General features: G+C 39.2%; 1 protein-coding gene and 1 long non-coding RNA gene across 2 annotated transcripts in view; both read left to right on the forward strand.

Moving 5' to 3' along the window:
- LOC133578300 (uncharacterized) overlaps positions 1–13351 on the forward strand; it is a 341666-nt gene that overhangs the window by 229925 nt on the left and 98390 nt on the right. The gene's annotated exons all lie outside the window — the stretch shown is intronic.
- Positions 1–13351, forward strand: part of synprb (synaptoporin b) — a 35479-nt gene that overhangs the window by 2195 nt on the left and 19933 nt on the right. Inside the window, exon 2 of the mRNA XM_061932375.1 lies at positions 8188–8312. Within this exon, the coding sequence (XP_061788359.1) occupies positions 8188–8312 (125 nt within the window). The remainder of the gene's footprint in view (positions 1–8187; positions 8313–13351) is intronic.

Genomic DNA, 13351 nt, shown 5'->3' on the forward strand with positions numbered 1-13351 from the left:
CTGTAATCAAATAATCCCTGTCTTTCCATTTGAACAAATCCGTTCCAACTTTGGCCCATGATCTAAACACCATATCATGGGGTTTAAGTGTATCTCTTGGCTGCTTGGGGTCTTCTGATCTACAAATGTCGCATTTTGAAACAAAAGTCTTTACCTGGTCATTCATACTTTGCCAATATACACATTCACGTGCTCTCCTGAGACATCCCTCAACTCCTAAATGTGATGAATGAATGTGGCATGTAAGATCAGTTCTCAGTTTATCAGGTCTAACTGCCCTTTTGCCCCTAAATACAATATCATTCTGTACATTAAGTTCATCCTGAACTGAAAAATAGTGCTGAATGTCATGTTGCAGCTCCTGTTTAGTCCTTGGCCAACCTGATAGAACAAAGCCTACCACTTTCTGCAGTTTAGCATCCTCCCTAGTGACATCTCTAATGGCAGCTAATCTCTCAAGCGATATAGGCAAGTATTCCACCATGTTCCCAGTCTCGACCTCAGTCTCAACCTCTCCTTTCGTGCTGTCTGGCAAATATGCCCTACTCAAAGTATCCGCTAATAGCATTTCTCGCCCAGGCAAATACACAACATTTATGTCATACTTTTGCAGCCTAAGTAGCATCCGCTGCAATCTTTTAGGTGCACTAAGGAGTGGCTTTTTGAGAATATTCTCTAGTGGCTTGTGATCACTCTGCACTGTCACTTTCCTGACATAGGTATACTGATGGAATTTTTCCATACCAAAAACAATAGCCAAACATTCCTTCTCTATCTGCGCATATCCTCTTTCGGTAGGAGTGAGAGATCTACTACCAAACGCCACAGGATTGCCTTCCTGAGTTAACGCAGCCCCTAGGCCAGTGTCTGATGCATCACACTGTAGTGTCAGTTCCATATCCTGGTCATAATACTTTAACACCGGTGCCTTAGTCATTTTGTCTTTAAGTCTCTGGAACGCTGACTCTTGCACATCTGTCCATTCCCACATATTGTCTCTGTGTGGAAGTTGTCTCAAAACCTCACAGTCATCAGATAGATGATCAAACAATTTGGACAAGTAGTTTACCATACCTACAAGCCTCTGTACCACTTTAAAATCAGTTGGACGGGGCAGTTCGCTAATTGCTCGCACTTTATCAAGGTCAATCTGAAGACCATCTGCAGTCAGCAGATGACCAATGTAGGGCACTGACTGTTGCCTCAGTTTAAACTTGTCAGCATTTAGTCTAATGTTTTTCTCCCTGCATCTAGCCAGGAAACACCTTAAGTTTGCATCTTGATTTATTTCTGCTTCTTCCTTTGTCTCACCTTCCCCAGTAATAAGCACATCATCAGCAATAACATACATACCATGCAGACCCTCAAGCGCCTGTATGAGTTTTCCGTGAAAAACTTCAGGAACCGGACTGATTCCCATCGGCATTCTGAGCCAACGGAACCGACCAAATGGGGTAGCAAAGGTTGTGATGTAGCTGGATTCTTCGCTCAGCTTCACGTGCCGAAAGCCATGATTGACATCGCACACTGTGAACACCTTTGCTTTCGAAAGCTCCGGAAGTATGTCATCAATGGTAGGAAGAGGAAAATGGCTTATTTTCAGCGCCTTGTTCAGCGGTTTAGGATGAATGCAAATCCTAGGTCTTCCATTTGGTTTCGTCACCGTCACCATGCTGCTTATCCAGTCAGTGCTACATTCTACTGGTGCAATAATTTCTTTATTTTGTAGTTCTGCTAGTTCCTTTTTCAGTGGTGTCAGCAGAGCTACTGGCACTCTGCGTTTAGGCAGTTTCACTGGGGGTACACTTCTGTCCAGTTCTATGTGGTACTCCCCCTCCAGGCATCCCACACCACTGAAAACATACTCATATTCCACTTTGATGTTGTCCAGTGTCATGCCTCTCTTGACGTTGTCCTCGACAGCACAATGTCCTTTAACAATACTGTCCATTGCCAATACTTGCCAACCTTGAGACCTCCGATTTCGGGGGGCGGGGGGCGGGGCGGGGGCGTGGTTGGGGGCGTGGTTAAGAGGGGAGGAGTATATTTACAGCTAGGATTCACCAAGTCAAGTATTTCATATATATATATATATATATATATATATAAGAAATACTAAGTCAAGTATTTCATATATATATATATATATATACATATATATATATATATATATATATATATATATATATATATATATATATATATATATATATATATATATATATATATATATATAAATAAATAAAAGAAATACTTGAATTTCAGTGTTCATTTATTTACACATATACACACACATAACACTCATCTACTCATTGTTGAGTTAAGGGTTGAATTGTCCATCCTTGTTCTATTTGTCACTATTTTTCTAACCATGCTGAACACCCTCACTGATGATGCATTGCTGTGTGGCACGCAAAAAGTGCTTTCATAAAATGCACTAGATGGCAGTATTGTCCTGTTTAAGAGTGTCACAACATTGCTGTTTACGACAGACGAACTGCTTTACGGTAGACAAAACATGACTGCTGTTGTTGTGTGTTGTTACCGCGCTGGGAGGACGTTAATGAAATTGCCTAACAATAAACCCACATAAGAAAACAAGAACTCACCCTCTATCATTCTACAGTTATAACATAATTGGGCAGGTACGCTGTTTATATTGTGTGCCTGAATTTCGGGAGATTTTCAGGAGAAAATTTGTCCCGGGAGGTTTTCGGGAGAGGCCCTGAATTTCGGGAGTCTCCCGGAAAATCCAGGAGGGTTGCCAAGTATGCCATTGCCATAATGTTATCATATTGTAATTTAATCAGCTTCATGGCTTCACAGGCCTTCCTGCCAATCAAAGGAAGCTTATCCTTCTGATCCACCACTTGAAACTCCAATCTGTACAATTTATTGTTGCGAGGATTTCTGATTTTTACCTTACACTTGCCCAGTGGCCACAGTTTGCTCTTGTTGTACATCAACAACACCTTTTCTGTTGGCTCCAACTGTGTGTTAGGGCTCAGCAGTTGATAAAGTATAACATTACAGGTGGCACCACAGTCTATTTGGAAGTCAACCATTTTTTGGTTCAGCAACATACCTGCGAAAAGTTTCTGACTTTGAGCTTTGTTCTCCTGCAAATGGTTCACCATTTCCTGGTTTTTACATGTTTCTGCTATCGTGGCGACGTCCTCATATGCATCAGTCTCCTCTGTAACAGCATGCACGGCTCTCTGTCTTCTATTTTGTTCAGCATGTGACCTACATTTGGCGGCAAAATGGTTGTCTTTGCCACATTTCTTGCATGTCTTACCAAAAGCTGGACACAACTTCTTGTTCATTTGCTTGTGTTTTACCACAACAATTGCAACTGATCATATCTTTATGTTGCGGCACTTTCTGCACTGCATGTATTTCTTCCACCGTCTGTCCTTGCAGAGTTCTGCTGTTTTCTTTTAACAGCTCTGCCGCTCTGCATATTTACAGGCACTTTTCCAGGGTTAAGTTTTCCTCCCTCAACAGCCTCTCTCTCATTGCAGAGCTGTGTGAGCCACAAACTATTCTGTCTCTTATTAGGGAGTCCTTTATACCTCCAAAATTGCACGTATTTGCCAAAACTTACTTGTCAATATTTTCTTCCAATCCTTGATTGCGCACAAAAAATCTGTACCTCTCTACTGTCTCGTTCAGTTTAGGGTAACAATGTCCATCAAACAGCAACATCATCGAGCTCGCAGTTCTCCTCGCCGATCCACTGCTGCCCTCTAGCGTGTTCAGCAGCTCCCTTCCACTTTCGCTGATTAGGTAGTAGAAAAGTTTCACCTTCTTAACCTCCTCTGCTTCTGGCATTGTCAGTTCCATGTAAAGAGTAAACTCCTCTTTCCAACATTTCCACGACTTCGCCAAGTTAGCAGAGTCCAAACGAAGTATCGGCGGAGGTCTCAGTTGCTCCATTTTCCGTTTCACTCACGTCACTCGATGCTGCGGTTTCTGTCAGCTTCGGTCCCGCTAGCTGTTAGCCGTTAGCGGCGCCTCTTCACGTTTGTGGCAGTCTCAAAGTTTAACTACCGCTGCCACCATGTTTCACTCTAGTCCGTTATATTCCCAACCATAAAGAGTGGACGGTTAGAGCAGTATAGTTGCTCACTTCTACTTTATTATCAACTTCCGTGCAATTACAATTCCAGGTGACTCACTCACACTAGCCCGCTTACTTCCTGTACAGTGTGTCTAACTCTAAACGTCCCCCCCTGCAACATACATTAACATGCTGCAGTATCAACATAACAATCATATTGTAACATAAGTGCATACTTGCCAACCTTGAGACCTCCGATTTTGGGAGGTGGGGGTGGGGGGTGGGAGGGGGGCGTACTTGACTTTCAGTGAATTCTAGCTATAAATATATATTTATTTTATTATATATATATATATATATATATATATATATATATATATATATATATATATATATAAGAAATACTTGACTCAGTGAATTCCAGCTATAAATATATATTTATTTTATTATATATATATATGTATATATATATATATATATATAAATAAATACTTGAATTTCAGTGTTCATTTATTTACACATAACACTCATCTACTCATTGTTGAGTTAAGGGTTGAATTGTCCATCCTTGTTCTATTCTCTGTCACTATTTTTCTAACCATGCTGAACACCCTCTATGATGATGCATTGCTGTGTGGCACGCACAAAAGTGCTTTCATTGAATGCACCAGAGTCTGGAATCTTTCATCTCTCCCTAGCATGGCCCAAAACCGGTCAATCTTTGCTACCTGAGGAAGATCTTCACTGCCAAGCACTTGGTAGTCCACTACTTCTTCCCGGAGGCTATCCAGGTCTAATCGCAGCTGCGGCTTAGAACTTACAAGCGTATCTCTTCATCTTACTCGTCGTCTGCGTCGCCAGGGCTGTATCTTCCTCGTTCTTCTGCTTCGTCTCCTTGTTGTGTGCGCAGTTGTGCACTGCACTCTCTAAAAGCCGTAGATGTTATTGTCACATATGCATGTACAGTAGATGGCAGTATTGTCCTGTTTAAGAGTGTCACAACATTGCTGTTTACGGCAGACGAACTGCTTTACGGTAGACAAAAACGTGACTGCTGTTGTTGTGTGTTGTTACCTCGCTGGGAGGACGTTAATGAAACTGCCTAACAATAAACCCACATAAGAAACCAAGAACTCGCCCTCGATCATTCTACAGTTATTACGTGATTGGGTAGGCACGCTGTTTATATTGTGGGAAAGCGGACTCAGGCCACACCCCCTCCAGCTCCGCCTGAATTTCGGGAGATTTTCGGGAGAAAATTTGTCCCGGGAGGTTTTCGGGAGAGGCGCTGAATTTCGGGAGTCTCCCGGAAAATCCGGGAGGGTTGGCAAGCATGTATAAGTGACCTCCCAAAATACCTTTGGGTTTCACTATAGGATCCCAAATCACTTTAGCATGATTAACAGTTTGAAAAAGCAAAGTCTGTTTCTGCTTCGTCTGCTTGTGTTTGGAGTGTTCTTTTTTTACCTTGCGGCCCACGCATCTTCAGCTGGGCGCTGTACGTGTAGCCCCCCCCAAAGAAGCACCCGCCGCGCAGGGGCGCCCGGTCCACGGCTCGCTCCCGGCACTGTCCGGCCTCCCCCCTGGCCATCACCTGGTCGATCTTCTCCTCGATGAGGTTGCACTCCTTTGGCGTGAAGATGCTCTTCTGCAGGATGCTGCTCTTCACCCGCTGGGCTTTCAGCTCCCGAAGGTCGGCGCCGTTGTCGCCGCTCTCGCACTCGCCGTCGTCGTACTCGCGGTGCCGGCGTTTCTGCCCGCCCCTCTTCCCCGTCTCGTACTCGTCCCTGTGCGGCGGCACTGACCTCGGCTTCTCCCTCAGGTTGGCGTAACCGCTGGCGGCCATGTCTGCCGTCGCTCCCGGTGTCCAGTGCAATTTGTGTGTGACGTCCACTCCAGGCAGGCTGCTGTACATGACCCCGGACGACACAAACATGCTGAGGACGCTGCCGAGGGTCCAAAGACCGATGGCGAGACGCAGCAGGAAGACTTTCCTGCTGTGCACGTGAGGCTGCATGCTCCTTAGTGCTTAAAATCTGACCTTTTTGCATCAGATTTGGGCCACATCAAGAGGTAGTCCAAATATGTTTGGAATCTGACATGAGCGAGCTTACCAGACACAAGTGATGACGGCAGAGTTTTCCCAACCGTCATCCATCCATTCTAGAATGTGAGTGTGTGTCTGTGTTGGCCCTGCCATGAGGTGGCGACTTGTCCAGGGGTGTACCCCGCCTCCCGCCTAGGTAAAGTTGACCAAATATTTGATGCGAAAGTCATGCACTGCTGCGGCCACCCTCCAGTGCTCAGTGAGCGACGCTTCCCACCTTTAAATTATTCAGCGTTTGTTTTCAAAGGAATTAGAAACTTTAATAATTGGGCCTGTGATTTATTAATGGTAATGCATTATGCAAGAAGCCACACTCACTCACTCACTCACTCACTCACACGTGTCTGCCTCCACAAAAGGTCCTCATATCACTCATGCAATTGAATGTTTTTGTCCTAATATGACTCCTATTTTCCCGTTTTCACTGGATGTGCCAAAATTTCCTACAACTAAATGAAGATAAAACTGAGATAATTGTTTTTGGTGCTAAAAAAGAAAGGTTTAAAGTCATCCAACACCTTCAATCACTGTCCCTGAAAACCTCAAATAAAGCCAGAAATCTTGGGGTTATTTTAGATTCTGATTTACATTTCGACAGTCACATCAAATCATTAACAAAATCGGCCTACTATCACCTCAAAAATGTAACAAGACTTAGATGGCTCATGTCAGCTCAAGACTTAGAAAAACTTGTACATGCCTTTATTACCAGTAGGCTAGACCAGTGGTTCTCAAATGGGGGTACGCGTACCCCTGGGGGTACTTGAAGGTATGCTAAGGGGTTTTTTAAATCTTCTAAAAGTAGCAACAAATCAAAAATCCTTTATAAATATATTTATTGAATAATACTTCAACAAAATATGAATGTAAGTTCATAAACTCAGTGAAACACTAGCTCAGGTTTCTCACTAAAATGTCTGTCAAAAAGAACTGTGAAAAGAAATGCAACAATACAATATTCAGTGTTGACAGCTAGATTTTTTTTGTGGACATGTTCCATAAATATTGATGTTAAATATTTATTTTTTTGAGAAGAAATGTTTAGAATTAAGTTCATGAATCTAGATGGATCTCTATTACAATCCCCAAAAAGGGCACTTTAAGTTGATGATTACTTCTATGTGTAGAAATCTTTTTTTATAATTGAATAACTTGTTTATTTTTCAACAAGTTTTTAGTTATTTTGATATCTTTTTTTCCAAATAATTCAAGAAAGACCACTACAAATGAGCAATATTTTGCACTGTTATACAATTTAATACATCAGAAACTGATGACATAGTGCTGTATTTTACTTCTTTATCTCTTTTTTTCAATCAAAAATGCTTTTCTCTGATTAGGGGGTACTTGAATTAAAAAAAAGGTTCACAGTGGGTACATCACTGAAAAAAGGTTGAGAACCACTGGACTATTGTAATGGTCTCCTTGCAGGTCTTCCCAAAAAAACTGTCAGGCAGCTACAGCTTGTTTAGAACACTGCTGCTAGAGTTCTAACAAAGACCAAAAAATGTGAGCACATTACACCAATTCTTAAATCCTTACATTGGCTCCCTGCACATCAGAGAATTGATTTCAAAATCCTCCTGCTCACATATAAATCACTACATGGTCTAGGGCCGAAGTATATCACTGATATGATCCCACTATATAAGCCCTCTAGATCACTAAGATCTTCTGAAACCAATCTGTTAGCGGTTCCCAGAGTGAACTCAAATCAAGGGAGAGCATCATTCAGTCACTATGCAACAAATAGCTGGATTAAACTTCCTGAAGATGTCAGACTTTCCCCAACTCTGACTACTTTTAAAACTAGACTGAAAACTTTCATGTTCACCTTAGCTTTCAGCTAAATCTTTTAATCTTTTAACTTTTAACGTCCGCACTGTTTTTATTTTTATTGTCTGCATTTTAATTTTGCTTTTATTTTCTTTCATTTCACTTTGTTGTCTGTGAAGCACTTTGAGTCTGCTTTGAGTAAGAAAAGTGCTATACAAATAAAGTTGCCTTGCCTTTTCAGATTTTTGCCATTTGTGCGTTTGCAACATGTGGAGGCTACTTTGGGCACCTCCAGGTTAAAGTGGACTGTGCAGCGAGTCGGCCGAGCAACAAGAGCATCATCATTGATTTTGGTTATCCCTTCAGGTAAACTACGCTACGATTTCACTCTAAAATGTTGACCCACTGACGGATATTCACACTTGTTATTTTTATTAGTTTATTTATTTATTTATTTGAATTAGGACAATGCATATTCATCAACATAGAGCAACAATGTAAATATGCCGGAGTTAGCACAATAGTTAATTGTCATCCGTTGTCCTAAGGCAGGTTAATACAGTAAACATTCAACAGGTCATGATACAAAAAAATACATAAATCACAAAACTTTACACATTACAAGCATACCATAAGCACAGACCATGAACAAATAACAAAAATAAAACAAACACCAAAAAAAACAAAAAACATGTGAATAATCTAATAGTGCGTGCATGTCTGATTAGTTTTCAACCAGTGTTTCAGTGCACTTTTAAATGTGTCTCACAGTTTCTGACATGGGCTGGCAGCCTGTTCCATGACTGTATGCTTCTGATAGACCCCACCAATTAGCCAAATTTAGTCCTGCGCCTTTGTATGTTGCAGTCCCCTCTGGTCACTGCTCTGGTGTTTACTTGACTGCTATTTTTTTTATTAATAAATTCTATCAAGGGAGGGTGAGCAAGTTTATTTAGAACTATAAAGATGAGGCAAACAGCCATGAAATCTGATAATTATCTAAATCCAAAATAGTATACTTACTTAAAATGTTACAGTAATGATACTTTAGAGGCTTTTTGTCTAGAATTTTAGTGTTCTCTTGAAGAGAGAGTTTCATTATGCTGAGCTTGGCACGTTCTTTTAGCTTCTCATCCGTCATTTTCTTTCACTATCATAACATTGGTAACCTGGTATATGAATATAATTGGTTCTGTGAGGCAGCTCACACCTCGAAAAACGTGTGTCGCGAAACCCATCGAAACAAATACAAATTGATTTAATCAAACAGCAGAATTGCAACATTTATCAAGCTTTTTAAAAAGAAAAACACACGTTTGGTAACACTTTAGTGTGGGGAAAATATTCACCATTAATTAGTTGCTTATTAAAGTAACAAATACTTAATTTAGAGTTATTTGGACACTAGGGGAACATATAAGGGTTAGGGTTAGGGTTACTAATAAGCAATAATTCTGAGGTTATTGAGGGAAGATTCTTAGTTAATGGCTTACTGGTTGTATAATACAGTAGTTTTATGAAGTAATGTAATAATAATGTAAACCTTGGAGAGTGTACGGTATATCCTTTGAGCTGTTTGGCCGTCAAACAAATAATCAGCAGCTTCTTTATATTTTCATGGGTAAATGTCCGCTGTTTAGATATTATTTTAACGTCCTTGGCTGGTATTATTGACTAGTTTCAGTATGGCGCAGACAAGCAGTGCTTTGCTTCACTAGCTAGCTACACGCTCGGTTATGTTTTTGATGATTTCTTTCTTTTTGTCAACTAATATTATCCACATCTTCTTCTCAGCACTTCCCTTCACACTCAGTGTCTTCCTTCTCATGGTTGGAAAACAAAGTTCTGTCGATAAGCTAATACTAGCAAGTAAGACATGGGGGCTGATTAACTATAATCCAAATACCACATGCATATGCAATAAAATAATACAATTGCGTGTACTCTTAGCTGGCTATTATTGAATTACTATTTATTAAATGTATTTTAATCAGCCTATAGATCACCAAGCATGTAGATATACAATTATAAAAGGATGTTGCTGAATAGACAATTTGTTTCATATTTTTTTTATTTCTGGCAGACATTGCAAATATGTTGACACACACACGTATGAAGGCGGATTCTCTGTCAATTGTCTGTCTTTGCAGCGCAAGCACCGAGCATGTGTCAGTTTGTGTGTACTTTTTAGACATGCTAAATAAATCGTTAAATAGGCAAGACAAGGCAAGGCAAGTTTATTCATAGAGCACAATTTGTACACAAGGCAATTCAAAGTGCTTTACAGAAAATTAAGAGAAGGCAAAAATAAAGATATATAAAATCATATTTCAAAATAAATTCAGAAAATACAATCATCATAAAAACAATCATAATAACATTTTTTTTAAATCAATCAAACACATGTGCACAATTAAATAAAAGGGTTTTCAGGCTGGATTTGAACATTGCCAACGTTGAGGCCTGTCTCTCAACTTCAGGAAGGCTATTCCAGATTTTAGGAGCATGAAACTGAAACACAGTTTTACCATGTTTGGTCCTGGTCCTTGGCATCAGCAGGAGACCACTCCCTGAGGTTCTCAGAGCTCGGGATGGTTCAAATAGCTCTAACATATCAGATATATACTTTTGCACACGACCATGAAGAGACTTGTACACAAGGATAGCTGTTATAAAGTCTATTCTCTGAGCAACAGGAAGCAACTGCAGTGACCTAAGCACTAGACTAATATGGTCGTATTTCCTGATTAGAGTCAAGACTCGAGCAGCAGTATTTTGGATGTAGTTCAACTGCTTTACAGCTATTTTAGAGAGCCCGGCAGGAAAGCTATTACAATAGTCTAACCTGCTGCAGACAAATGCATGGAATAGTTCTTCTAAGTATGATTTAGACATTATTCCTCTGGTTTTGGCAATGTTTTTAGGTTGTAAAAAGCTGCTGATGTTATTGACTTATTGTGGCTGTTAAAGTTGAAATCTGAGTCATTTTATTACCTCTAGATTTCCAACCTGATTATTATGTTTCAGTGACAGGGTCTCAATGTGACTAATAATAGTTTCTCTTTGCTTATGTGGTCCAAAGACAATGATTTCTGTTTAATCTGAGTTTAGCTTAATTTAAATTGTTTTGCATCCACACACTGCAGCCCTTTGAGACACTCGTGATTTAGGGCTATATAAAAAAACATTGATTCATTGATTTATTGATTATCTGTTCGATGCAGTGACAAAGTGAATCAACAGGCCAACGTTCACCTGCAATCAGTTCAGTTTAGTTCAGTTCAAGTTTATTTTGAAAATGCTTACAATACAATGTAATGCATCACATATTTACAGTTGTTTCATTACAGCATGTCCAAAAAGGAGTAGAAATGATCTTTTTTAAATTTTGTCATATCCTAGCAGTTTTATCCCATTTCCTTGTTCTCTGTTTGTAACAGAAAAGTAAATATATAAATAATAAATGAATACTAAATAAATATACCTTAAATAAGTAAACCAAGATTAAATACATAAATAATCATTGTCTCATTTAAAAAAGAAAAGGTTCAAGATGTTTATCATAATTGTTCTGTGTGAACATTTGCAGGTTTGAATAGTCTCTTAAACTGAATCATATTGGGGCTTTGTTTGATTGCTTTGCTTAATTAATTCCATAATTTAATTCCACATAGGGATATTCTAAAGGTTTTTAGTGTTGTACGTGCATACAAATGTTTTGAATTAGGTTTTCCTTTAAAGTTATATTCCTCATCTTTTGTTGAGAATCATTGTTGTATATTCTTGGGTAGCAGGTTATAGTTTGCTTTGTACATCATTTCAGCTGTTTGCAAAAGCACTATGCATGTCATTGAATTTCTATAGTTTTGATTCAATAAATAAAGGGTTTGCATGTTCACCGTTAGTGAATGAAGCACACATTTGTAGTTGTTTCCCCATATTTCTACACAATAACTCAGATATGGTAACACGAGAGAGCAGTAGAGAATATGCAGTGATTATTAACATGTTTCTTGCTACTTTATGTTGTATATTTTTATATAAGGTTTCCAGTTCATTTTATCATCCATTATTACATCCAAAAAATTGTTTTCTTTTACCGTTTCAATATTTACTAGGTCTATGTGTATTTGTGTTTGACTTTCCCTTCTGCTGTGACCAAATAGTATTATTTTAGTTTTACTGAGATTCAAAGATGGTCTGTTTTTGTCAAACCATCCTTATCATTTGTTATTTTTTTCTGTTAATATTTGTATTAGCTTTTGTGTGTTGTCTCCTGAACAAAACACAGTTGTATTACATGCAAATAATACTAACTTTTAATCTTTTGTAACTTTACAAATGTTGTTTATATAATGATTGAACAATGGTGGTCCTAGTATTGATCCCTGAGGTGTACGCCAAGCTTCACGTATTGATTCCTGTTGGTTAAGTAGCTTAATACCCAGTTCAAGACCAACCCTCTGATTCCATACGTTTTAATTTGTTTATTAAGATATTATGATTGATTGTGTCAAATGCTTTTGTTAAGTACAAACACTGGAGAAGCACATTTTTGCTATCCATTGCATTGGTGATCTATTCCGTTGTTTCGATTAATGTCATTGATGTTGAAATCTCAGTGATACATAAATCTGAGTGTCATCTGCGTTGTTGTGGTAGGACACATTGAAGCTGCGTATTAGCTGACCTAGTGGCAGCATGGACAAGTTGAAGAACAAGGTTCCCAAAATCGAGCCCTGAAGAACTCAACAGGTAATAGCCATTTGGTCAGAGACACTGTTAGCAATTTTAACCAAGTATGTCATGTGATCGAGATAGGACTTGAACCAGTTAAGAGCAGAACCGGATATTCCCAACCAGTTTTCTAACCTCTGTAATAAGATAGTATGGTCAACTGTGTCAAAGGCAGCGCTTAGGTCCAGCAAAACTAAGACTGGGAATTTTCCTGTGTCTGTGTTCAGGCACCTTGATAAGAGCTGTTTCAGTGCCGTGATGGGGCCTATAGTCTGATTGAAAACCATCAAACACATTGTTAAACAGGAAAAATTCACTAAACTGTTGGTATACAACTTTTCTAGGACTTTGGCCAAAAATGGCAGGTTTGATATGGTCCGATAGTTGTTCAGTATTGTAGCATCAAGACTACTCTTTTGTAAGAGGGGCTTAATGACAGCAATTTTTAAAGGGAAAAATGTGTGCTTATCGTTTCCAATCATTAGGAAAGACTTGATGATGGATGGATTTAAAAAAAATGCATTCTAACTTTTAAATAAATGTACATAAAAGTCCGCTTACAGCAGAGCCATTGGGAGGGCCTCTATTTCGCCCATAAAACCCAATAAATAACAATCCAAAAACTGCCAACAATACTCCATTTACATTTTGTGATTTTAATATTAACC

This window comes from Nerophis lumbriciformis, linkage group LG38, assembly GCF_033978685.3.
Source record: "Nerophis lumbriciformis linkage group LG38, RoL_Nlum_v2.1, whole genome shotgun sequence".
In the NCBI taxonomy this organism is placed as follows: Eukaryota; Metazoa; Chordata; class Actinopteri; order Syngnathiformes; family Syngnathidae; genus Nerophis; species Nerophis lumbriciformis.